The sequence below is a fragment of the Salvelinus fontinalis genome, chromosome 30 (assembly GCF_029448725.1).
Source record: "Salvelinus fontinalis isolate EN_2023a chromosome 30, ASM2944872v1, whole genome shotgun sequence".
In the NCBI taxonomy this organism is placed as follows: Eukaryota; Metazoa; Chordata; class Actinopteri; order Salmoniformes; family Salmonidae; genus Salvelinus; species Salvelinus fontinalis.
The window spans coordinates 36,960,061-36,986,066 of record NC_074694.1 but is presented as its reverse complement, the minus strand read 5'-3'; the positions used below and the strand labels follow the sequence as shown (position 1 = coordinate 36,986,066).

Here is a 26,006-nt window from a genome sequence, read left to right as displayed (position 1 = left end):
TGCTTGAATATTGATTGTGGGTTTCCATTCTCATGTGCATTGTGCTGTTTAGATGGGTTTGGTCACTGTGCCCATGCCTGTTCTGAATCAAAATGAAAGTACTCTTCAGGTACGGTGTCCGTATAAGGACAGTCTCAGCAGGACTTGTCGGTCTTGTCAGGAGACTGACAACAACTGATAAGACTGACACTAGTCCGACTGAGACTGGTTTTATGTGGCGACCATACAAAGGGACTCTGTTCACCCTGTCATAGTAGTTACAGGCAGGACCGTTTTTGATTCAACTTCACCTCGATAGAGTTTTTTTATGCTGTAACATGTCTGTCCCCTTCTCTCAACCTCTCCCCTTCTCTCCCCCTCTCGTTATAGGAGATCAGCGACACAGAGATCATGGAGCTGGCCCACAGTGCTTTGGGGCGGATGACAGTGATTCGTCAGATCTTTCCTCTGTGGAGGGACAGCAACGTGCGCTGCATGAGGAACAACCACCGCATCTCCTCCCTGCTCTGTGACCCCCAGGAAGGATACCTACAGTCCCTGGAGGTCAGTTCAACAAGGGACCTTTTCTGGCACCTTCACATCAAAGGTCTTACAGTTGAAGTCGGAAGTTTACATACACTTAGGTTGGAGTCATTAAAACTCGTTTTTCAACCACTCAACAAATTTCTTGTTAACAAACTATAGGTTTGGCAAGTCGGTTAGGACGCCTACTTTGTGCATGACACAAGTTATTTTTCCAACAATTGTTTATAGACATATATTTCACTTATAATTCACTGTATCACAATTCCAGTGGGTCAGAAGTTTACATACATTAAGTTGACTGTGCCTTTAACAGCTTGGAAAATTCCAGAAAATGATGTCATAGCTTTAGAAGCTTCTGATAGGCTAATTGACATAATTTGAGTCAATTGGAGGTGTACGTGTGGATGTATTTCAAGGCCCACCTTCAAACTCAGTGCCTCTTTGCTTGACATCTTGGGAAAATCAAAATAAATCAGCCAAGACCTCAGAAAAATAATGGTAGACCTTCTCAAGTGTAGTTCATCCTTGGGTGCAATTTCCAAACGCCTGAAGGTACCACATTCATCTGTACAAAGAATAGTATGCAAGTATAAATACCATGGGACCACGCATCCGTCATGCCGCTCAAGAAGGAGACGCGTTCGGTCTCCTAGAGATTAACGTACTTTCGTACGAAAAGTGCAAATCGATCCCAGAACAACAGCAAAGGACCTTGTGAAGATGCTGGAGGAAACAGGTAGAAAAGTATCTTTTTCCGCAGTAAAACAAGTCCTATATTGACATAACCTGAAAGGCCGCTCAGCAAGGAAGAAGCCACTGCTCCAAAAGCCAGACATGGTGACCAAGATCATACTTTTTGGTGAAGTGTCTTCTGGTCTGATGAAACAAAAATAGAACTGTTTGCCCATAATGACCATTGTTATGTTTGGAGGGAAAAGGGGGAGGCTTGCAAGCCGAAGAACACCATCCCAACAGTGAAGCACGGGGGTGGAAGCATCATGTTGTGGGGGTGCTTTGCTGCAGGAGGGACTGGTGCACTTCACAAAATAGATGGCAACATGAGGAAGGGGAAATTATGTGGATATATTGAAGCAACATCTCAAGACATCAGTAAGCTTGGTCGCAAATGGGTCTTCCAAATGGACAATGACCCCAAGCATACTTCCAAAGTTGTGGCAAAATGGCTTAAGGACAACAAAGTCAAGGTATTGGAGCCCTGACCTCAATTCCAAAGAAAATTTGTTGGCAGAACTGAAAAAGCGTGTGCGAGTAAGGAGACCTACAAACCTGACTCAGTTACACCAGCTCTGTCAGGAGGAATGGGCCAAAATTCACCCAAGTTATTGTGGGAAGCTTATCTGAAATGTTTTACCCAAGTTAAACAATTTAAAGGTAATGCTACCAAATACTAATTGAGTGTATGTAAACTTCTGACCCACTGGGAATGTGATTAAAGAAATAAAAGCTGAAATAAATCATTCTCTCTACTCTTATTCTGACATTTCACATTCTTAAAATAGTGTTGATCCTAACTGACCTAAGCGAGGGAAATTTTACTAGGATTAAATGTCATGAATTGTGAAGAACTGAGTTTAAATGTATTTGGCTAAGGTGTATGTAAACTTCGACTTGAACTATATATACAGAACATTACCCTCTAATTTTTACGACTCCTTATTACTTATCGTTTTACTTATCGTGTCTGTTTTTATAAATGTTTATGGCATTGTTGAGGAGAGCTTGCAATTTAAAAAAATTTTGTGTTCCTAACTTTTTTTTTTTGGAAAGGGGATTGGAATATATTTTTTTACTTGTGACTTATGTTGTACACAGCGGTCTAAGGCACAGCATGTCAGTGCAAGTCAGTGACCCCTTTCACATGTTACGGCAGTGACAGCCCCAGAATTAAAGAGCCTTCTGATTCTTTAGAGTATCACTGAGCCTGTGACCTGGGGGTCCCTGGGGGTCAACAGCACATACTGTATAGTGTATCTCCTATCGAGTGACAATGGATGATGAGAAGTTACACAAGGCTGAGCTATTGACATATGCTGGAATACAGTGACAGGTGTTTGGGTCTGAAGGACAGATAAAGAAAAGTTGGTTGAGAGCATATAAATATAATCAATAGGAGAATGGGGATGACAATTCTTGTGATTCTATTTCTATAGTTGAGAGGACCAGGCTGCTAGCGAGGCGTTAGATACCCTGTGGTTCCGATTGACTCATTTTGTTTTGTTAGTTGTTTTTTGCTTTCAGTCTCCTGTCTCCCAACAGTCTTTTTTCAGACTAACCTTCCCACTCATATACATGTTTCTAGTTTACTCATCAGTAACCTACACTTTATTCCAAAAAAATTGAATCAAATTTTATTCGTCACATGCTTCATAAAAAAATGCAGAGAGAAAGAAAATACTTAATAATAAATAGACAATGAGTAACGATAACTTGACTATATACACAGGGTACGAGTACAGAGTCGATGTGCAGGGGTATGAGGTAATTGAGGTAGGTATTTACATATAACTAGGAATAGAGTGACTTGGCAAGAGGATAGATAATGAACATTGGCAGCAGCATATGTGATGAGTCAAAAACGTTAGTGCAAAAAGGGTCAATGCAGATAGTCTAGGTAGCTATTTAACTAACTACTGGAGGTAGAATTTAAAAAACTATTGGAGGTAGAAACTGTTCAGGGTTTATTTATAACAATCCAGAAAATAATAGTCGGACATTCTCGGTTGAGTAAACGCTGAGTAATCACTTCCTGCAGTTTATGACAAGAATATGTTTTTGAAAACATTACCCCTTTTGAACACATGCAGTATAGGTATCAACAAAAGTACAGTATGATGACAAATGTATCAAAGATACCCATTTGATATGGCAGCTAGACATTATCAATCAACCATCCAACAAAATCACACGGATGCTGCTCTCTAACATCCCTCCCCTCTGTTCCTCATCCCTCCTCTCTGTTCCTCATTTATGTAACCAGAGGTGTCTCTGAGTGGAAAAAACCTTGAACCCACCTGAACTCTCACTATCGCTAACTGTTAGCAGATGGCTCAACTCCTCAGGGGGCTCCTATCTCAATCATTCATGAAAAATAGGGTTAAATGCTCTTTGATGTTAAATCACCTTCATGACATGGCAAACGCTGGTTCATGCTGCCGGCGAACCCCGTCAGCGGTTTATCACAAAATTTGCCATTTCAACACTACTGTATCTACTTCCCCCCCTGGAAAGATGTCAGTTAGCCATGTATTAACAAATTAGCCATACACCTTCACTCTGTCGGTATTTGTATTTTGTATTTATTGTGGATACCCATTACTACTGTTCCTGGAGTCCAGCAAAAATTAAGGCAGTAATATACAGTACACTATAATACAATTTTAGAACAGATTTCACAATACTTAAGTGTGTGCCCTCTGGCGACAACTCTAGTACAACACACAATCCAGGTGTGCCTGTGTGTAGTGTGTATGCTATGTGTGTTTGTATGTGTGTGTTTGTACCTGTGTGTGTGACTCTTCACATAAGGTGTATTTGTGTCTGTTTTTTAAGTCTGATTTGACTGCGTCCGTGAGTTACTTGATGTGGAAAAGAGTTTCATGTAGCCATGGCTCTATGTAGTACTATGCACCTCCCGTTGTCTGATCTGGACTTTGGTACTCTGAAGAGACCTCTGGTGGCATGTCTTGTGTGATATGTATGTGTCCGAGCTGTGTGCTCGTAGTTTAAACAGACAGCTCGGTGCATTCACCATGTCAGTAATTCTTACAAAAACAAGTAGTGATGAAGTCATTCTCTTCTCTACTTTGAGCAATGAGAGATTGACATGCATATTATTCATGTTAGATCTACGTGTACATTTAAGGGCCAGCCGTGCTGCCCTGTTCTGGGCTAGTTGTAGTTTTCCCAAGTCTCTCTTTGTGGCACCTGACCACACGGCTGGGCAGCAGTCCGGGTGCAACTAAACTAGGGCCTGTAGGACCTGCCTTGTTGATATTGTTGTTCTCCCCATCTTAGCTACTGTTGTATCAATTTGTTTTGACCGTAACAGTTTAAAATCCAGGGTTACTGTAAGCAGTTTAGTCTCCTCAGTTTAGTCTCCTCAATTTCCACATGATTCATTACAATATTTAGTTGAGGTTTCGGGGTTTAGTGAATGAGTTGTACCAAATACAATGCTTTAATTTTTTTAAATATTTAGGACTAACTTATTGCTTGCCACCCATTCTGAAACTGACTGCAGCTCTTTGTTAAGTGCTGCAATGATTTTACTCGCTGTTGTTGCTGACTTGTATAGTGTCGAGTCATCCCCATATACACTGTAGACACACAGGCTTGATTTACTCAGAGCCAGTGGCAGGTCGTACTGGCGTACACCAAATCACTTGCATAATGTGGCGTTCCATTCCACTTCTCTGGGTGACATTGAGTTTGACTGAGATCGCTGATCACAGCTCTCTTGATTGAGGCTTCTAAAGGGGGCACTTGTTGATCTCTGGTTGAACCTCTTGCATCAAACCTGTTGTGATAGTGAAGTATTCTGAAGGTTATTGTCAAAAACACAGAGATCGGGACAGGCCACACACAGCTAACAACAAGGCGGAGGAGAGGACTGAAGAAGGGTGACAAGGGCACGGGGAGAATGCTCGTTGTTGTTGTTCTTGCCTTCTCTAAGTGTCAGTGATAGTAGAGATTTAGGTCCAGGGGGTTGGGATTGATGGGGACGTTGTAGCCAGTGTCGCTGTCCCAGTTCTTCAGTTACAAACTACCCAGCAGATGCAGTCAGCAGCCCAGCCTTAGTTAGCCCTGCCCAGCTTTAGCCCTGCCTAGACTTAGTTAGCCCTGCCCAGCTTTAGCCCTGCCTAGACTTAGTTAGCCCTGCTCAGCTTTAGCCCTGCCTAGACTTAGTTAGCTCTGCCCAGCTTTAGCCCTGCCTAGACTTGGTTAGCCCTGCCCAGCTTTAGCCCTGCCTAGACTTAGTTAGCCCTGCCCAGCTTTAGCCCTGCCTAGACTTAGTTAGCCCTGCCCAGCTTTAGCCCTGCCTAGACTTAGTTAGCCCGGCTCATAGCTGTCCTTGAGGCTTCTACTCTGGCCACAGACTAGTGTAGACGGCTCTATGCATTACTACACTCTAGTAGGCCTGCACATTGTTGGCCTGATCCTCATCCATATGTCATGTTCACACTCTAAAATGACAAAAGGCATAATAATGAAGTTAGCATATCATGATGAGGGGTGAATGAGTGCCATAGCCTATAGTAGTATCATGCGGATGCAGCTCCATGTTGTTTAAAACCTCTACGGGATGCGTGTGTCCCCCATGGGACGGTTGATCTAACGTAGGCTAATGTGGTTAGCATGAGGTTGTAAGTAACAAGAACATGGACATTGACATATCTGATATTGGCAGAAAGCTTAAATTGTTGTTAATCTAACTGCACTGTCCAGTTTCCAGTAGCTATTACAGTGAAATAATACCATGCTATTGTTTGAGGAGAGTGCACAGTTATGAACTTGAAAATGTATTAATAAACCAATTAGGCACATTTGGGCAGTCTTGATACAACATTTTGAACAGAAATGTGATGGTTCATTGAATCAGTCTAAAGCTTTGCACATACACTGCTGCCATCGAGTGGTCAAAATCTCAAGTGCGCCTGGGCTGGAATAATACATTATGGCCATTCTGTTGTATTTCAAAGATGATGGTACAAAAAAACAAAAAATATTTGTATTATCTTTTACCATATCTAATGTGTTATATTCTCCTACATTCATTTCACATTTCCACAAACTTTAAAGTGTTTCCTTTCAAATGGTATCAAGAATGTGCATATCTTTGCTTCAGGTCCTGAGCTACAGGCAGTTAGATTTGGGTATGTCATTTTAGGTGAAAATTGGGGAAAAAAGGGTCAGATCCTTAATGTTGCTTTTCCAATGTGGTGGAGAAGGGAGATGGCATGAATTGTCAGTGCAGAGGATGTCATTATCATAGCCTAGTGTGATGTCTGCGTCTTCTGTCTCTGAAACAGTTGGACTGCTCTGCTGCTTATTTGTCACTGTGCATTTAGTTTCTGCTCCATGGCGCTGGGTTGACTCTGGAGCTGGACTCACATCTGGTCAAGGGGACTGTCATGCTGTGTGTCACTTTGATCGGGGCGTGTGTGTATGTGTGAGTGTGCGTGGGCGTCTTGCGGGCCTGCGTGCGTCATACGGGAGCGCGTGCGCGTGTGTGTCTGTCTGAGAGTGTGCATGCATGTGTATTTTGGGGGGCCTCATGTGGGGCTCATTCAGCCCAGCGGTTCCTGATGTCCCCAGCTGTGCCCCACTCCCAGTCAGAGTGCCTTCTATTCCCGGAGGTAATTAGGATTAGCACCCCTTCACTCCCCATCAGAGCCAGAGCAACATCTGTGGCGCTGCTTAAAGCAACAACCACAGAGCTCTGTTTATAAAGCTTTTATGAACTTTGTTTATGCAGTACCTTTCCAAGTCCTCATGCCGCACAAACAGACAATACCCATTGGAAATCCTGGTCCTATTAAACACATCAAAACACACCAGTCCTACCATTCCCTAAGGGTGCAGCTTCAATTTTACTTTTGTACAATGAATAGGTTGTGCATCAACAATGATTTAATCGCATATCACTGTTTAACTGGTTTCCATGGTCTCCAATCTCTGTTGTGTGTGTTTTCAACAGAGATCCTAGAAATCTATTGTTTAATACAACATTTTACAATTTTATCAGTTTCTAGAATGACCAAGATGGTTGATTTTCAGTCATGTTGCCAATGTCCCTTCTAGAGTTCTATATGTAATTCTATGCTGTTTTCTCCCTCCTCACTCTCTCTATGTGCCTTTGACTGTCTGTTCTTCAGGTGTCCAACCTGTACCTGTATGACAGCGTTCTGGCGCTGGCCAATGCCTTCCACAGGAAGTTGGTGGACAGGAAGTGGCACAGCATGGCCAGTCTCAACTGCATCAAGAAGTCCACCAAGCCATGGAACGGAGGCTGGTCCATGCTGGAGAACATCCAGATGGTAAATGTAGTACAACATTTTAGTTCAGAACATGAATACTAACCTTTTTCTATATACACTGCTCAAAAAAATAAAGGGAACACTTAAACAACACAATGTAACTCCAAGTCAATCACACTTCTGTGAAATCAAACTGTCCACTTAGGAAGCAACACTGATTAACAATACATTTCACATGCTGTTGTGCAAATGGAATAGACAAAAGGTGGAAATTATAGGCAATTAGCAAGACACCCCCCAAAACAGGAGTGATTCTGCAGGTGGTGACCACAGATGACTTCTCAGTTCCTATGCTTCCTGGCTGATGTTTTGGTCACTTTTGAATGCTGGCGGTGCTCTCACTCTAGTGGTAGCATGAGACGGAGTCTATAACCCACACAAGTGGCTCAGGTAGTGCAGTTCATCCAGGATGGCACATCAAGGCGAACTGTGGCAAAAAGGTTTGCTGTGTCTGTCAGCGTAGTGTCCAGAGCATGCAGGCACTACCAGGAGACGGGCCAGTACATCAGGAGACGTGGAGGAGGCCGTAGGAGGGCCGTTTGAGCAGACACATGCACATTTGTGGCCTGCTGGAGGTCATTTTGCAGGGCTCTGGCAGTGCACCTCCTTGCACTAAGGCGGAGGTAGCGGTCCTGCTGCTGGGTTGTTGCCCTCCTACGGCCTCCTACACGTCTACTGATGTACTGGCCTTACTCCTGGTAGCGCCTCCATGCTCTGGACACTACGCTGACAGACACAACAAACCGTTTTGCCACAGTTCGCATTGATGTGCCATCCTGGATGAACGGCACTACCTGAGCCACTTGTGTGGGTTGTAGACTCCGTCTCATGCTACCACTAGAGTGAGAGCACCGCCAGCATTCAAAAGTGACCAAAACATCAGCCAGGAAGCATAGGAACTGAGAAGTGGTCTGTGGTCACCACCTGCAGAATCACTCCTGTTTTGGGGGGGTGTCTTGCTAATTGCCTATAATTTCCACCTTTTGTCTATTCCATTCGCCCACAGCATGTGAAATTTATTGTCAATCAGTGTTGCTTCCTAAGTGGACAGTTTGATTTCACAGAAGTGTGATTGACTTGGAGTTACATTGTGTTGTTTAAGTGTTCCCTTTATTTTTTTGAGCAGTGTATATACAGAGGCTTGCGAAAGTATTCTTCCCCCTTGGCATTTATCCTAAATTGTTGCCTTGCAACCTGGATTTAAAATGGATTTTAGGGGGGTTGTATCATTTGATTTACACAACATGCCTACCACTTTGAAGATGCAAAATATTTGAATAAAATTTTAAATAAATAAGACTAAATAAATAAGACAAAAAAACGGAAAACTTGAGCGTGCATAAATATTTACCCCCCCCCCCAAAGTCAATACTTTGTAGAGCCACCTTTTGCAGTAATTATAGCTGCAAGTCTCTTGGGTCTCTATAAGCTTGACACATTCTTCAAGGCAAAACTGCTCCTTCTCCTTCAAGTTGGATGGGTTCCGCTGGTGTACAGCAATCTTTAATTGGTTTGAGGTCTGGGCTTTGACTAGGCCATTCCAAGATATATAAATGTTTCCCCTTAACCCTCCCGTGGTCATCGGGGTCAGAGTGAACCATGCCCTGTGTTTGGAGGGCTCCCCTTCTGTGCTCTGTGCTGGAGGTCAGCGTGACCCAGCCAGCCACTAGAGAGGTGTATGTTATTGTGTGTACTGTGTGTGTACTGTGTGTGTAAAGAGTCTGTGAGTGGCGAGGTTGTGTGCGGCTCCCCTTCGGTGCTCGGGGTCAGAGTGAGCTAGCCAGCCACTAGGGAGGTGTATGCTATTGTGTGTACTGTGTGAGGTGGGGGCTCCCCCGCTGTGCTTGGAGTCAGAGTGACCCAGTCAGGGCTACACACGTCCAGACATGCCTCGCTGTGTGTGCAAGAGTGGGTGAACTGCACACACGGCTACATACGCCCAGGGGCGCAATGGTGCGCAACAGTGGTGAACACGCGCCTCGTCGATTCACGTCGTCTCCCGTGTAAGCTGGCCGTAGAGAGGATAATAATATTGTCAGCGGCACACAAAGTCATCGGTACCCCCGTGCCGTGTGCTCTTCCCCGCTGCTCAGTGGACCCGATCAGTGGACCCAAGCCGCCATGGCCGTGCATTTCACCGCTGCGCAGGTTCTAGAACAGATCTTCTCCAGCGTTGACCAAGAAGACTACTCTGATTCCGAGGAGGAGGAGGAAGAGGTTTCGGAAGATGAAGATGGGGAGGAATACAACCCCGAGCGCGAGGCCGACCAGGCGTCTTCGTGCTCTTCGGAGGAATACCCGGAGGAAGCCCCTGAGGATGAACACGAGGAAGAGATCGCCTTGGCTCGAGCCCAAAGGGAGATGGCCTATGGCCGCCACAGGGCCCGTGTGATCTGCCACGCTGGGCCGGACGAGACTCCGGGCCACACAGCCTATGCCGTGACTCGCGCCCGCGACATCGCGTCCACCTTCCACCTGTTCGTCACACCGGCGATAGAAAGGATAATTCTGGAAATGACAAATCTGCACGGGGCGAGAAAATATGGCGACGGCTGGCGAGCCATGGACGCCACCGACCTGCGCACCTACGTCGGGCTGCTGATCCTAGCGGGCGTCTACAGGTCCCGAGGTGAGGCTGCGGCCAGCCTGTGGGACGTGGAGAGCGGCAGGACCATGTTCCCGAGCCACCATGCCGCTCAAGGTCTTTCACAAGTACTCGAGGCTGCTGCGATTCGACAATCGCAAGTCGAGACCCGTGAGGCTCGCCACGGACAAACTTGCAGCCATACGAGAGGTCTGGGACCATTGGGAGGCGCGGCTGCCGGCCCTCTACAACCCGGGGCCTGACTTGACAGTGGATGAGCAACTGGTCCAGTTCAGAGGTACTGTGTGTGTGTGTGTGTGTGTGTGTGTGTGTGTGTGTGTGTGTGTGTGTGTGTGTACAGAGAGGTAGCAGTAGCAGTAGTATATGTGTGTGTGTAACATAAAGCCGTTGGCCCCAATGAGCCAGTAAGGAGGCTAATCTCTTCTCCCCTTGCCAAAGGCCGTTGTCCTTTCCGTCAGTACATTCCCAGCAAGCCGGAAGATGCAAGTGTACACCGGCAAGGCGGCCAGCGGAGGCCTTGCTGGGGGCTCCCCCGCACACACCTCACCTCACACAAGAACCAAGGGATGCGCATCTGACATAATGGGATGCGCGTCTGACGTCCTCGATCTGACAACAGGACTGAGCGGTCGCAATGTCATGTGTGACAATTTCTTCACCTCCTACAAACTGGGACAGCAGCTCCTCGAGAGGAACCTCACCATGGTGGGCACGGTGAGAAAGAACGAGGACGAGCTGCCACCGGCGCAGCTCGAGTCAGACAGGTCCTGTCCTCCAGGTTTGCCTTCACGCCCACAGCAACTCTAGTGTCCTACCTGGCAAAGAAAAATAAGAAATACTTCTGAGCAGGCTGCACACAGAGGCCCAAGTCAGCGATCGCCGCGACAGGAAGCCGGTCGTCATCCTAGACTACAACTGCAACAAGGGCGGCGTGGACAACCTAGACAAGGTGGTCGGCACGTACAGCTGCAGACGGATGACTGCCCGCTGACCCCTGGTCGTCTTCCACAACATCCTCGACGTGTCCTCCTACAACGCCTTTGTCATATGGCGAGAGATCAAGCCTGACTGGATGCCTCGGGAGCGGTACAAGAGGAGGGTGTTCCTGGAGCAGCTGGGAAAGGCACTTGTGAAGCCGCTGATCCAAAGAAGGCAACATCTCCCCCGCACCGAAGCGGTGTCAGCACTTCAAAGTCCTACAGAGTGCTACGGCTCGTTAACAGCATGAGGAGCCCGCCGCTGCCCCGCGCGCTGCCCCGGCAACCGGGGCAAGTAAGAGGAAGAGGTGTCAGCTCTGCCCACCGAAGAAGGACACCAAGAAACATACGGTGTGCTGCAGTTGTAAGAAATACATCTGCAAAGGCTGTTCACACGAATACTGTCACACTTGTGCCCATTGGGCCTTTAGCCAAGACGGGACAGGGTGACCCGGAGGACGCAGGGTCTAAACACAATACGAGGACGACGGGAGGGTTAAACCACTCGAGTGTTGCTTTAGCAGTATGCTTAGGGTCATTGTCCTGCTGGAAGGTGAACCTCCGTCTCAGTCACAAATCTCTGGAAGACTGAAACAGGTTTCCCTCAAGAATTTCCCTGTATTTAGCGCCATCTATCATTCCTTCAATTCTGACCAGTTTCCCAGTCCCTGCCGATGAAAACATCCCCACAGCTTGATGCTGCCACCACCATGCTTCACTGTGGGGATGGTGTTCTCGGAGTGATGAGAGGTGTTGGGTTTGCGCCAGGCATAGCGTTTTCCTTGATGGCCAAAAAGCTCAATATTAGTCTCATCTGACCAGAGTACCTTCTTCCATATGTTTGGGGAGTCTCCCAAATGCCTTTTGGCGAACACCAAACGTGTTTGCTTATTTTTTTCTTTAAGCAATGTCTTTTTTTTCTGGCCACTCTTCTGTAAAGCTCAGCACTGTGGAGTGTACGGCTAAAAGTGGTCCTATGGACAGATACTTCAATCTCCGCTGTGGAGCTCCTTCAGAGTTATCTTTGGTCTCTTTGTTGCCTCTCTGATTAATGCCCTCCTTGCCTGGTCTGTGAGTTTTCGTGGGCAGCCCTCTCTTGGCAGGTTTGTTGTGGTGCCATATTCTTTCCGTTTTTTCTATAATGATTTAATGGTGCTCAGTGGGATGTTCAAAGTTTCAGAAATGTTTTATAACCCAACCCTGATCTGTACTTCTCCACAACTTTATGCCTGACCTGTTTGGAGAGCTCCTTGGTCTTCATGGTGCAGCTTGCTTTGTGGTGCCCCTTGCTTAGTGGTGTTGCAGACCATGGGGCCTCAGAACAGGTGTATATATACTGAGATCATGTGACAGATCATGTGAGACTTAGATTTCACACAAGTGGACTTTATTTAACTAATTATGTGACTTCTGAAGGTAATTGGTTGCACCAGATCTTATTTAGGGGCTTCATAGCAATGGGGGTGAATACATATGCACACACCACTTTTCCGTTTTAACATTTTTAGAATACTTTTGCCAGGCACTGTACAGTGACTTTCATGTCTTTCATCATGCTGAATACCTGAAAGTTTGTTCAAGGAACACAAATTGTGGATCCAATATTTTTCGGAAGCAAAAGGGCTCAAGGCCGTGAAACTAGTATGAAGCAGAAAATAGTAAAATAAACTGCCCTTGAATCTAATTCACTCTACATGTGTCACAACTGGAGACGCAACAGCTGTGGGAGATGCAGATGGTTGCCAGCCCTCGGCTTCCATGAAATTTCTGCTGTTGCCATCCTCCGCACTCACATCTTCATTCAACACTGGAGCTACACACTAGATTTGCGCTGCAGAAACTCCTAAGGTTTTCGGGCGCCCATTTTCCAAATGTGGTCTTTAGAGCAGCATGGGCAAACGTGTGTGCGTGCCTGTGTGCGCTCTTCAATTCCATACTCCTTTAATGCTCTATGAGCCACAGAGGGCTGTGGAGAGATATACTGTCAGGTTCAAAATGATTGGCACATTTGATAAAGATGAGTAAAAAAGACTATCAAACAATAAATAACAAATAAATAATCATAAAAGGGAAAATTGTATTATTTCATACTAACTTAATTGCTCAGAAAAGGAAAAGAGACCCATAACATCAAAGATAAACCACCATATTTCAAATTATTATTATTTTTTTAAATGTATAATGCATCCTTCTTTCCACGCAATGCTCACCACTAGTGTGCATGCCCAAAGAGCTCTATTGTCATGTGATCTGACCATAGCACCGGTTCCAATCCAACGGCTAATGCCGTTTAGTGAACTCCAGGTGTTTACATTTGCTGGATTACATGAAAATAGAGCTCTTTGGCCTAGCACACCAGTGTTAAAATATGGTGGTGGATAATTAGTATTATGGGGCTAGTTTGCTTCCGCTGGTCCTGGGCCCCCTTGTTAAAGGGATAGTTCACCCAAATTACAAAATTGCATATTGCTTGCCTTACCATCTAAGCCAGTGGTCACCAAACGGTCAGTCGATCTTCAACGCATCCCTAGCCGATCACCAAACGTTTCTGTAGAAAAGCCAATGATAAAGCTGTGCGCTCCTTTTTTTAATTCTTTTTTTGTATTGCGCTGTTGGCAGTAGGTGCACTTGATTCAGAAGCCCTGCGCGCCGTGAAGACAAAGTGTTCCCATTTGAACCATGTAATTTGTTTGATGGGACAAACTCCGCCTACCCGGTTGACCAGGAGAGCTGTGGCTAAATCAAGTGTGCCTACTGTGCTGGCCAATCGGAAAGCCCAAATCACCGTACCTACATCTTCCACGACCCCACAGCAAAGTTTGATACTAGCCTATGTGAAATTTCATGATGTTTAAAACCATGACCAGAAAGAGTCTGTCAAAGAATATAGCAAAGAGCTGCTGTTTTTATGAGTGAGTTAATGTTTAGGTTTTTATTCAGCACTGTCAACAATTTTACAAAACATAAAACGTGCTTCTTATTTGTATTAACAGCTCGTCGAGTCTATTTTAATATTGATTAATATTTCATCGTAACAACATGAATTTGTGCATGACGCAGGAATAATGCGATGCGACTAGAGTGGAGGACGGTGTCCCCTCTCTCTGTTCAGGGCTTATTAATTCTGCCGATTCAGTTGTCAAACGTTTCTTTAACAGAAGCACACTGAATGAAACGGGGAGAGACCTAGCTCCATTTGTCCAATAGAAACTCTTGTTTTAGTTGCAAAACGAAATTATTTGCAACTGTTTAGCAGAATGAATACACCCAAGTCTCACCTGAGGAAAAGAGAGAGCAGGGACCGTGAGAGGCAGACCCTCTGCTGTTCACTCCTTCCACTGAGACTGACCATCAGATGCAGTTACCATCAGCCCAGTAAAATAAAACAGCAAATTATTTGCTAATTATTTCAGGCCAAGAATAGTATGTACTAGGCCTACTGTATTAGGCCTTTTGCACAAACCTCATTCCAAAATAAATGTTTTATTAGGTTAATGTTGCACAGGCTTACATTTGTTAAGTCATGTTCAAAGAAAAATTCTCTGAGCGGAAAATGCCGGCTTGCTTGTTGACTGCGAAAGTGATCTTGACTCAGAAAAGGTTGGTGACCACCGCTCTAAGCAGTCTATGGACAAGGAATGACACTAATCCGTGCTTTGGTTTAGTTTCCTTGGCACTCATGCTAATGTGACACAAATCCCATTCAAGTCGTGGGACCAATATTAGCATTTTTCGCGCATCATGTACAAATCATCCAAATGTATCTACAATTGTGAAGCTCAACATAGTCACTTATAGATGATGACTGGAATGGGATTTGTACCACAGATGCTAAAATGTTAGCATGTGGAACAGTGCCAGGTAAACTAAACTAAACCATGAATTGCTGTCATACCTTGTCCATAGAACGCTTACAGGGTAAGGAACCTAATATGTCATTTTGTAATTTGGGTGAGCTATCCCTTTAAGGTCAACAACATCATGAACTTCACCCAGTACCAGGACATTTTGTCCAAACACCTGGTTGCCTCTGTCAGGAGGCTGCAACTTGGCAGTAAGTGGATCTTCCAGCAAGACAATTACCCCATGCACACATCAAAATCTACAAATAAATGTCCACAAAATAAACATCAGTCCCTGGACTTGAACCCCATTTTAAACCTGGATTTTGAATTTAAGAAAGCAGTCCATAAGTATAGACAAAGGATGTCAAGGATCTGGAAAGATTCTTTATGGAGGAATTGTCTAAGATCGCTCCCAATATTTTCTGCAATCTCATAAAACATTTTAGAAAAAGGCTCAATGCCGTTATCCTCACAAGATGAGGTTTTGAAAACAGGGTTGTCAATAGTTTTGACCCCTATACATTTGCAAAAATAAACGATTACTCGTTAAACAAATTCTCTTTCTCTGAGCAATTGTATTAGTATAAAATAATGTCATTTTCCAATTTCTTTTGCATACAATATAGCTCAGTATTTGGATTATTTCTCACCTACTGTCTTTTTTGCTCGTCTTTACCAAGGGTGCCAATAATTTTGGGCTTGACTGTATTTGTTTCAGAGAAATTGGCCTGTCCCTAGCACAGTGACATTGGTTCAAACATGCAAATTGATTCAACCACAATTTTAATTGGCTCACATACTGACCAGACCAAACACGTCGCGTGCGCGAGCGTCGCAAAATAAATGTAGAAATCCATGTTATTCAATTATTGCACCCGCACTGCTCGCGTGCGCCAACGAGCGTCTGCGATGCCAAGGGCTAAAATAGAAGTCATTCCTATTTCTGATGCAGATCGCGCGGCAAGTCCTGCCTCTCCCATCGCCTCATTGGTTTATAGAAGCAGGTACCCACGTGCCATCTCCTCATTGGTTATACCCACGTGGGTGATTGAAAGACTAAATGTTTTGCCGGTCGTCGTGGTAATACTATGAAAGTGTAGATGCCAATCACCATATAAGTTCAAAGATGAAAACGCCTGGAAGGAGAAGAGATGACTAGAAATTATTCAGTTGGCCGTTTTATGTGTGGATTAATTGTCGGAGTAGAGGACCTTGTGCATTTCAGGTAAAATAACAACTCAATGTTTATATCCCAGGACAAATTAGCTAGCAACAGCAAGCTAGCTAAATAGGACAAATTAGCTAGTAAGTGCAAGCTAACTAGCTAAATTGCCATACATGTTTAATGCTTTTCGACCTGTCCCCAAATGAATGTCATTGATTCAGAGTTTGTTTTGATATTTTTACCTGCATGACGTGATCGCGTTTGGTGTAGGGGGACAAAAAAGATTTATGCACGATAGCGCACGCGCACAGCCAGTTTGGGTTCCATGTTAGGGAGTGCACCGATTTCATTATGGACTTGATATTAACTTGAGAATATAGGGGTGCTGTTTCGACTTAGCGAAAATTGGTCTCCAAATTAATCTGCCTAGTACTCAATTCTTGCTCGTACAATATGCATATTATTATTATTATTGGATAGAAAACACTCTCTAGTTTCTATAACCGTTGGAATTATGTCTCTGAGTGAAACAGAACTCATTCTACAGCGCTTTTCCTGACAGGGAGTGAGATTTCAGAAATCTTGGCCCCTGTTCCCAGGTCAGTTTTAAGGTCCCTGTGAATGCTATGGGAATACAAACACTGCCTATGCCTTCCTCTAGATGTCAGTAAGTGGTGACAATTTGAATGGAGTCGATTGCGCAATCTGGGACTGTATAAAAGACCAAAGGGCGGAAGTACATTTCTTTTCCTCCCTGCGCCTGACGCACGATGGACGTCGGACTGGCCTCCTTCCAAGCTTTGGTTTAGCCAGTAATATATCTCCGATCATGTTTTTACTTGTTATAGGTGTTAAAAACATCATAAGGTAGTTAATTTAAATCGTTTTATAGCAATTTATATCCGTTTAGTGCGATTTTCTGGCATTTCTTTGTGACCACTTCCAAGAGCTGGGCACTTTTCCAGTACATGCCGAACGTTAGTGGCCATTTCGACAGGACAAGAGGACATCTATCGACCAAAAGACGATTAGACCGGAGAAAGGATACATTGCCCAAGATTCTGATGGAAGTTCAGCTAATAGTAAGAACTATTTATGATGATAAATCGTTGTTCTGTTGAAAAATGTTAAACGCATATTCCGCCATTTTCTTTGGGGTAGCTTCGCTTTGGCGCACCCTGTATTGCACAGTAAGGATCATTTAAAAAATGTAATTCAGCGATTGCATTAAGAACTAATTTGTCTTTCAATTGCTGTCCACCCTGTGTTTTTTAGTCAAGTTTATGATTATTTATTCATTAGACTAGATCACTGTCCAAGACGGCGCCCGACATTTTCTGTCCAGTTTTGCTACTATTCTCATTGTATAACCACGTTTTTTTGTGGCTAAATATGCACATTTTCGAACAAACTCTATATGTATGTTGTAATATGATGTTACAGGAGTGTCATCGGAAGAATTCTGAGAAGGTTAGTGAAAAAATTAATACATTTTGGTGGTGATAATGCTATCGCTCTTTTTGCCTTGAATCAATGCTGGGGTAATGTTTGCACATGTGGTATGCTAATATAACGATTTATTGTGTTTTCGTTGTAAGACACTTAGAAAATCTGAAATATTGTCTGGATTCACAGGATCTGTGTCTTTCAAATAGTGTACACTGTGTATTTTTAAGAAATGTTTTATGATTAGTAATTAGGTAATACACGTTGCTCTCTGTATTTATTCTAGTCGAGTTGTGATGGTGGGTGCAATTGTAAACTATGATTTCTACCTGAAATATGCACATTTTTCTAACAAAACCTATTCTATACAATAAATATGTCATCAGACTGTCATCTGATGAAGTTTTTTCTTGGTTAGTCGATATCTTTATTTGGCCGAATTGGTGATAGCTACTGGTGGAGAGAAAAAATGGTGGACAAAGAAAAATGGTGTCTTTTGCTAACGTGGTTAGCTAATAGATTTACATATTGTGTCTTCCCTGTAAAACATTTTACAAATCAGAAATGATTGCTGGATTCACAAGAAGTGGATCTTTCATCTGGTGTCTTGGACTTGTGATTGAATGATATTTAGATGCTAGTATTTACTTGTAACGCTATGCTAGCTATGCTATTCAGCTTTTTTACTGGTGGGTGTGGTGGGGGGTGCTCCCGGATTCGGGTTTCTGAGGCGGTAGAAGTTAAAGGACTTGTTAAAGCAAGGTGGCGCCGACAGAGATGGTCGCCTTGCCTCGAGTCCTTTGGCAACTATGCAGTATTTTGTTTTTTTATTTATTATTTCTTACATTGTTAGCTCAGAAAATCTTAAGTGTTATTACATACAGCCAGGAAGAACTATTGGATATAAAAGCGACGTCAACTTACCAACATTATGACCAGGCATACGACTTTCTCGAAGCGGATCCTTTGTTCGGACCACCACCCAGGACAATGGATCTAATCCCAGAAGCCGACCCAAAACAACGTTGCCGCAGAAGAGGCAGACGGTCAGGCTCCGTAGGCGTGCACACCGCCCACCACTTCCAAGTATACTACTCACATATGTCAAGTCTCTTGACAACAAGGTAGATGAAATTAAAGCAAGGGTTGCCTTCCAGAGAGACATCAGAAAGTAGAACATTCTCTGTTCCACGGAAACATGGCTCTCTCGGGATACGTTGTCGGAGTCGGTTCAGCAAACTGGCTTCTTCATCAGTCGCGCCGACAGAGATAAACACCTCTCTGGGAAGAAGAAAGGCGAGGGTGTATGCTTCATGATTAACAACTCATGGTGTAATTATAACAACATACAGGAACTCAAGTCGTTCTGTTCACCCGACCATAAATAAATCAGCCGTTTCCAGCTACAATAGTCATTTACAACATTAACAATGTCTACACTGTATTGTTGATAAATTTGATGTTATTTTAATGTTTTATTTTTTTTTTGCTTTTCTTTCAAAAACAAGGACATTTTTTAAGTGACTCCAAACTTTTGAATGGTAGTGTACAGTTAAAGTCAGAAGTTTACATACATCTTAACCAAATAGATTTAAACTCAGTTTTTCACAATTCCTGACATTTAATCCTAGTAAAAATTCCCTTTCTTAGTTAGGATCACCACTTTATTTTAAGAATGTGATGTGAAATGTCAGAATAATAGTAGAGAGAATGATTTATTTCAGATTTTATTTATTTCCTCACATTCTCAGTGGTTCAGAAGTTTAAATTGTTTAACCTTTCACGAGTATCTACCCCGGATCCGGGATCACCCCCCACCCCCCCCCCACACTGATTAGCATCGCTAGCATAGCGTCACAATTAAATAGTAGCATCTAAATATCATTAAATCACAAGTCCAAGACACCTAATGAAAGATACAGATCCTGTGAATAAAGCCACCGTTTCAGATTTTTAAAATGTTTTACAGGGAAGACACAATATGTAAATCTATTAGCTAAACACGTTAGCAAAATACACCATTTTTCTTGTCCACCATTTTCTCTCAACATCAGTAGCTATCACCAATTCGGCTAAACTAAGATATTGATAGCCACTAACCAAGAAAAAAACCTCATCAGATGACAGTCTGATAAGATATTTATGGTATAGGATAGGTTTTGTTAGAAAAATGTGCATATTTCAGGTATAAATCATAGTTTGCCATTGCAGCCAGCATCACAAATCTCACCAAAGCTCCTAGAATTACTAGAGACAGCAACTTATATTACCAATTTACTCATCATAAAACATTTCTTAAAAATACACAGCACATAGCAATGGACAGACACAGATCTTGTGAATTCAGACAACATTTCAGATTTTCTAAGTGTTTTACGGCGAAAACACAATAAATCGTTATATTAGCATACCACATACGCAAACGTTACCCGAGCACTGATTCTAGCCAAAGAGAGCGATATCATATCATCGCCAAAATACACTGCTCAAAAAAATAAAGGGAACACTTAAACAACACAATGTAACTCCAAGTCAATCACACTTCTGTGAAATCAAACTGTCCACTTAGGAAGCAACACTGATTGACAATAAATTTCACATGCTGTTGTGCAAATGGGATAGACAAAAGGTGGAAATTATAGGCAATTAGCAAGACACCCCCCAAAACAGGAGTGATTCTGTAGGTGGTGACCACAGACCACTTCTCTTCCTATGCTTCCTGGCTGATGTTTTGGTCACTTTTGAATGCTGGCGGTGCTCTCACTCAAGTGGTAGCATGAGACGGAGTCTACAACCCACACAAGTGGCTCAGGTAGTGCAGTTCATCCAGGATGGCACATCAATGCGAACTGTGGCAAAAAGGTTTGCTGTGTCTGTCAGCGTAGTGTCCAGAGCATGCAGGCGCTACCAGGAGACAGGCCAGTACATCAGGAGACGTGGAGGAGGCCGTAGGAGGGCAACAACCCAGCAGCAGGACCGCTACCTCCGCCTTTGTGCAAGGAGGTGCACTGCCAGAGCCCTGCAAAATGACCTCCAGCAGGCCACAAATGTGCATGTGTCTGCTCAAACGGTCAGAAACAGACTCCATGAGGGTGGTATGATGGTCCGACGTCCACAGGTGGGGGTTGTGCTTACAGCCCAACACCGTGCAGGACGTTTCGCATTTGCCAGAGAACACCAAGATTGGCAAATTCGCCACTGGCACCCTGTGCTCTTCACAGATGAAACAAGGTTCACACTGAGCACATGAGCACATGTGACAGACGTGACAGAGTCTGGAGACGCCGTGGAGAACGTTCTGCTGCCTGCAACATCCTCCAGCATGACCGGTTTGGCGATGGGTCTGTCATGGTGTGGGGTGGCATTTCTTTGTGGGGCACACAGCCCTCCATGTGCTCGCCAGAGGTAGCCTGACTGCCATTAGGTACCGAGATGAGATCCTCAGACCCCTTGTGAGACCATATGCTGACACAGGCACATTTGTGGCCTGCTGGAGGTCATTTTGCAGGGCTCTGGCAGTGCACCTCCTTGCACTAAGGCGGAGGTACCGGTCCTGCTGCTGGGTTGTTGCCCTCCTACGGCCTCCTCCACGTCTCCTGATGTACTGGCCTGTCTCCTGGTAGCGCCTGCATGCTCTGGACACTACGCTGACAGACACAGCAAACCTTTTTGCCACAGTTCGCATTGATGTGCCATCCTGGATGAGCTGCACTACCTGAGCCACTTGTGTGGGTTGTAGACTCCGTCTCATGCTACCACTAGAGTGAGAGCACCGCCAGCATTCAAAAGTGACCAAAACATCAGCCAGGAAGCATAGGAACTGAGAAGTGGTCTGTGGTCACCAACTGCAGAATCACTCCTGTTTTGGGGGGTGTCTTGCTAATTGCCTATAATTTCCACCTTTTGTCTATTCCATTTGCACAACAGCATGTGAAATTTATTGTCAATCAGTGTTGCTTCCTAATTGGACAGTTTGATTTCACAGAAGTGTGATTGACTTGGAGTTACATTGTGTTGTTTAAGTGTTCCCTTTATTTTTTTGAGCAGTGTATATTAATTTTTTCACTAACCTTCTCAGAATTCTTCAGATGACACTCCTGTAACATCATATTACAACATACATATACAGTTTGTTCGAAAATGTGCATATTTAGCCACCAAAATCATGGTTAGACAATGACAAAAGTTGCCCAGCTGGTCAGACAATGTCGTGCGCCATATTAGACAGTGATCTAGTCGTATACATAAATACTCATAAACGTGACTAAAAAATATAGGGTGGACAGCGATTGATAGACAATTTAATTCTTAATACAATCGCTGATTTACATTTTTTAAATTATCCTTACTTTTCAATACAGTTTCCGCCAAGCGAAGCTACGTCTAAAAAGATGGCGTCATAAGCCATTAACATTTTTCGACAGAAACACGATTTATCATAATAAATTGTTCCTACTTTGAGCTGTTCTTCCATCAGAATCTTGTGCAAAGAATCCTTTCTTGGGTCTAATCTTCTTTTGGTCGAAAGATGTCCACTTGTCCGTCGAAATGCCCACTAACGTACGACCGGGACCCCGAAATGTGCCCAGCGCGTCAAAGTGCACAACAAAGCAATGCCTCAAAATCGCACTAAAAGGATATAAATTGCTATACAACGGTTCAAATTAACTACCTTATGATGCTGTTAACACCTATAACGGGTAAAAACATGACAGGAGAAATATTACTGCCTACACTAATGTTTGGAAAAAGAGTAGCGCGGTGTCCAATGCGCATCCGGTGCAGCTGGAAAAGAGTTCCTACCTACAGGATTTTTTCATTTATAGTGGCTGTGATTGCGCAATCAATACCATTCAAATCGTCATCACGTAAAGGCATCCAGGGGAAGACGTAAGCAGTATCTGTATGCTCATAGCAATAACAGTGGCATTTTAACTGACTCCAGATCAGGGGCCAAAATGTGTGAAATCTGACTCCATGTCAGGGAAATTGCTGTAGAATGAGTTCTGTTCCACTCAGAGACAAGATTCCAACGCCTATAGAAACTATAGAGTATTTTCTATCCAATAATAGTAATAATATGCATATTGTACGAGCAAGAATTTAGTAGGAAGCCGTTTAGTCTGTAATGCAATTATGCTAATGAGAAAACAGCACCCCCTGTAGTCGCAAGAAGTTAACTTGGGTCAAACGTTTTGGGAAGCCTTCCACAAGCTTCCCACAATAAGTTGGGTGAATTTTGGCCCATTCCTCCTGACAGAGCTGGTGTAACTGAGTCAGGTTTGTAGGTTTGAAGAATTATTTGCGACCAAGCTTTAACTTCCTGACTGGTCTTGAGATGTTGCTTCAATATAGCCACATAATTTTTCTCCCTCATGATGCCAAATATTTTGTGAAGTGCACCAGACCCTCCTGCAGCAAAGAACCCCAACAACATGATCCTGCTACCCCCGTGCTTCACGGTTGGGATGATGTTCTTCGGCTTGCAAGCCTCCCCCTCGTTCCTCCAAACATAACGATGGTCATTAGTTCTACAACAGTTCTATTTTTGTTTCATCAGACCAAGAGGACATTCTTCCAAAAAGTACGATCTTTGTCCCCATGTGTAGTTGCAAACCGTAGTCTGGCTTTTTATGGCGGTTTTGAAGCAGTGGCTTCTTCCTTGCTGAGCGGCCTTTCAGGTTATGTCGATAGAGGACTCGTTTTACTGTGGATATAGATACTTTTGTACCTGTTTCCTCCAGCATCTTCACAAGTTCCTTTGCTGTTGTTCTGGGAAAAGTACCAAAGTACCAAAGTACGTTCATCTCTAGGAGACAGAATGCGTCTCTTTCTTGAGCGGTATAACCGCTGTGTGGTCCCATGGTGTTTATACTTGCGTACTATTGTTTGTAGAGATGAACGTGGTACCTTCAGGCATTTGGAAATAGCTCCCAAGGATGAACTAGACTTGTGGAGGTCTACAATTTTTTTCTGAGGTCTTCCTCATATTCCAATGATGTCAAGCAAAGAGGCACTGAGTTTGAAGGTAGGTCTTGAAATACATCCACAGGTACACATCCAATTGACTGAAAGTATGTCAATTTGCCTATCAGAAGCTTTTAAAGCCATGACATAATTTTCTGGAATCTTCCAAGCTGTTTAAAGACAGTTTAGTGAATGTAAAAATCTGTGTCATGTTCCTGACCTGTTTTTCCTTTATCTTGTGTTTATTTAGTTGGTCAGGGCGTGAGTTGGGGTGGGTTGTCGAGGTGTTATTTTCTTGTTGGGTTGTTTGTGTTCGGCCGGGTATGATTCTCAATCAGAGACAGCTGTCAATCGTTGTCCCTGATTGAGAATCATACTTCGGCAGCCTGTGATTCACGTGGTGGCTGTGGGTGGTTGTATCTCGTGTCTGTGTTTGTACCACACGGGACTGTTTGCGGTTTGTCACGTTTGTTGTTTTGTTATGTATAAGTGTTCATTCTACGTTAATTAAAGATGACAACTTTCCACTCCGCATATTGGTCGGATCCTTCTCGCCTCTCCTCCTCGTCCGAGGAGGAGGATTACGACGATCGTTACAATCTGACCCACTGGAATTGTGATACAGTGAAATAATCTGTCTAAACAGTTGTTGGAAAAATTACTTGTGTCATGCACAAAGTAGATGTCCTAATTGACTTGCCAAAACTATAGTTTTTTAACAAGAAATTTGTTGAGTGGTTGAAAAACAAGTTTTAATGACTCCAACCTAAGTGTATGTAACTTCCGACTTCAACTGTACATATTATTATTCCTCCCTTTAGATGTGTGTATTAGGTAGTTGTTGAGGAATTGCTAGATTACTTTTTATATATTACTGCACTGTCGGATCTAGAAGCACAAGCATTTCACTACACTCACATTAACATCTGCTAGCCATGTGTATGTGACCAATCATATTTGATTTGACAGTTGGTCTTGACTCATGACACTGAGACCTCACTCTATGAATTCAAACTATATCATCTCTCTCTCTTTCTGCCTCCCTCTCTCTCCTCACAGGGACATATCACAGGTCTCACAGGAACGATGGATTTCAAAGCGAACGGATCCAATTCTCATGTTCAGTTTGAAATTCTGGGCACCAGCTTCAGCGAGACGTTTGGAAAAGACGTGAAAAGGGTGAGTATGATGATTCCGCTACTGATGTGCATTCCTCCTTTGGCTCAAGATGGCTTTAAGTCTGACAGATGTTTTCGAGTTTGTTCTTCTCTACGCAGTTCTGAAACTACGGACCTCTGTGGTACTACCCAGTGGTATTGCAGCACAGCAAGCCTCTACAAAGTAGTCAGTAAACCATTTCTTTAAAACAGAGGAGGTTATGGCCCATAAATTGCTGGCAGCGATTTCTGAGGTGTCTTGGGTTGGGTTTCTTAGCACACAGAAAATGGAGTGTGGAAACCCTGTGGAACATACTGCAGTCCTTGAGGCAAAGCATACACAATAATCTGCCAGGATACTGTTGGTTGTCTCTTTAAATTGTACTGAGAAATGTAATATACTCTACAATATCTAGGTTATTTATACATTGGTGGAAAAAAAATAGGTTAACCGGCATGATCGAAATTCTCTATGTAGGTCTGTTTTCTATAATGCAAAATTGTCATCAGTGGTGGAAAAAATACCCAATTGTCATATTTGAGTAAAAGTAAAGACACCTTAACAGAAAATGACTCAAGAAAAAGTGAAAGTCACCCAGTGTAACGATGTGCGCTGAGAGTCGGGAAGCAAGTTCAGGGAGTGAGTGTTTCAATAAATAAACACAACATAATACAAAATAAGAAACACGAACAACACACAGACATGACACAGGAAGAGAAACAATAACACCTGGGGAAGGAACCAAAGGGAGTGACATATATAGTGAAGGTAGTCAGGGAGGTGTGATGGAGTCCGGGTGAGTCCGGGTGAGTCTGGTGCGCGTAACGATGGAGCAGCCTGGTGACCTAGATGCCGGAGAGGGAGCACACGTGACAGTAACCCCTCCCCGACGTGCGTCTCCAGCCGCAGGACGCCGACCAAAATGACGATCCCGGTGACTAGGAGCGGACCGGTCACCCCTGCTTATGCGCGCTAACCTGTCGCCGGCTGGGGTGCGGGAACCTGACAGAGCGGCTCAGGCAGTGGAGCTTGGCGAGCTGGTGGAAGCAGGCAATCCGGCGAAGGCATGAAAGCCCGACGAGCCGGCTAAGGCATGAAAGCCCGACGAGCCGGCTGAGGCAGGGGAGCCTGGCGATCCGGCTGAGTCATGAGAGCCCGGCGATCCAGCTGAGGCATGAGAGCCTGACGACCCGGCGGAGGCAGAGGAGCCTGGCGATTATTTTAACTTTATTTAACTAGGCAAGTCAGTTAAGAACAATT

General features: G+C 44.0%; 1 protein-coding gene across 2 annotated transcripts in view; it reads left to right on the top strand.

Annotated features, from left to right (window-relative positions):
• The window catches only part of LOC129829155 (glutamate receptor ionotropic, delta-1-like), a 477,366-nt gene that overhangs the window by 385,855 nt on the left and 65,505 nt on the right, over positions 1-26,006 (top strand). For both annotated transcript variants that reach the window (XM_055890732.1, XM_055890733.1), the window contains exons 6-8: positions 370-543; positions 7,422-7,583; positions 24,648-24,767. In XM_055890732.1, the coding sequence (XP_055746707.1) occupies positions 370-543; positions 7,422-7,583; positions 24,648-24,767 (456 nt within the window). The remainder of the gene's footprint in view (positions 1-369; positions 544-7,421; positions 7,584-24,647; positions 24,768-26,006) is intronic.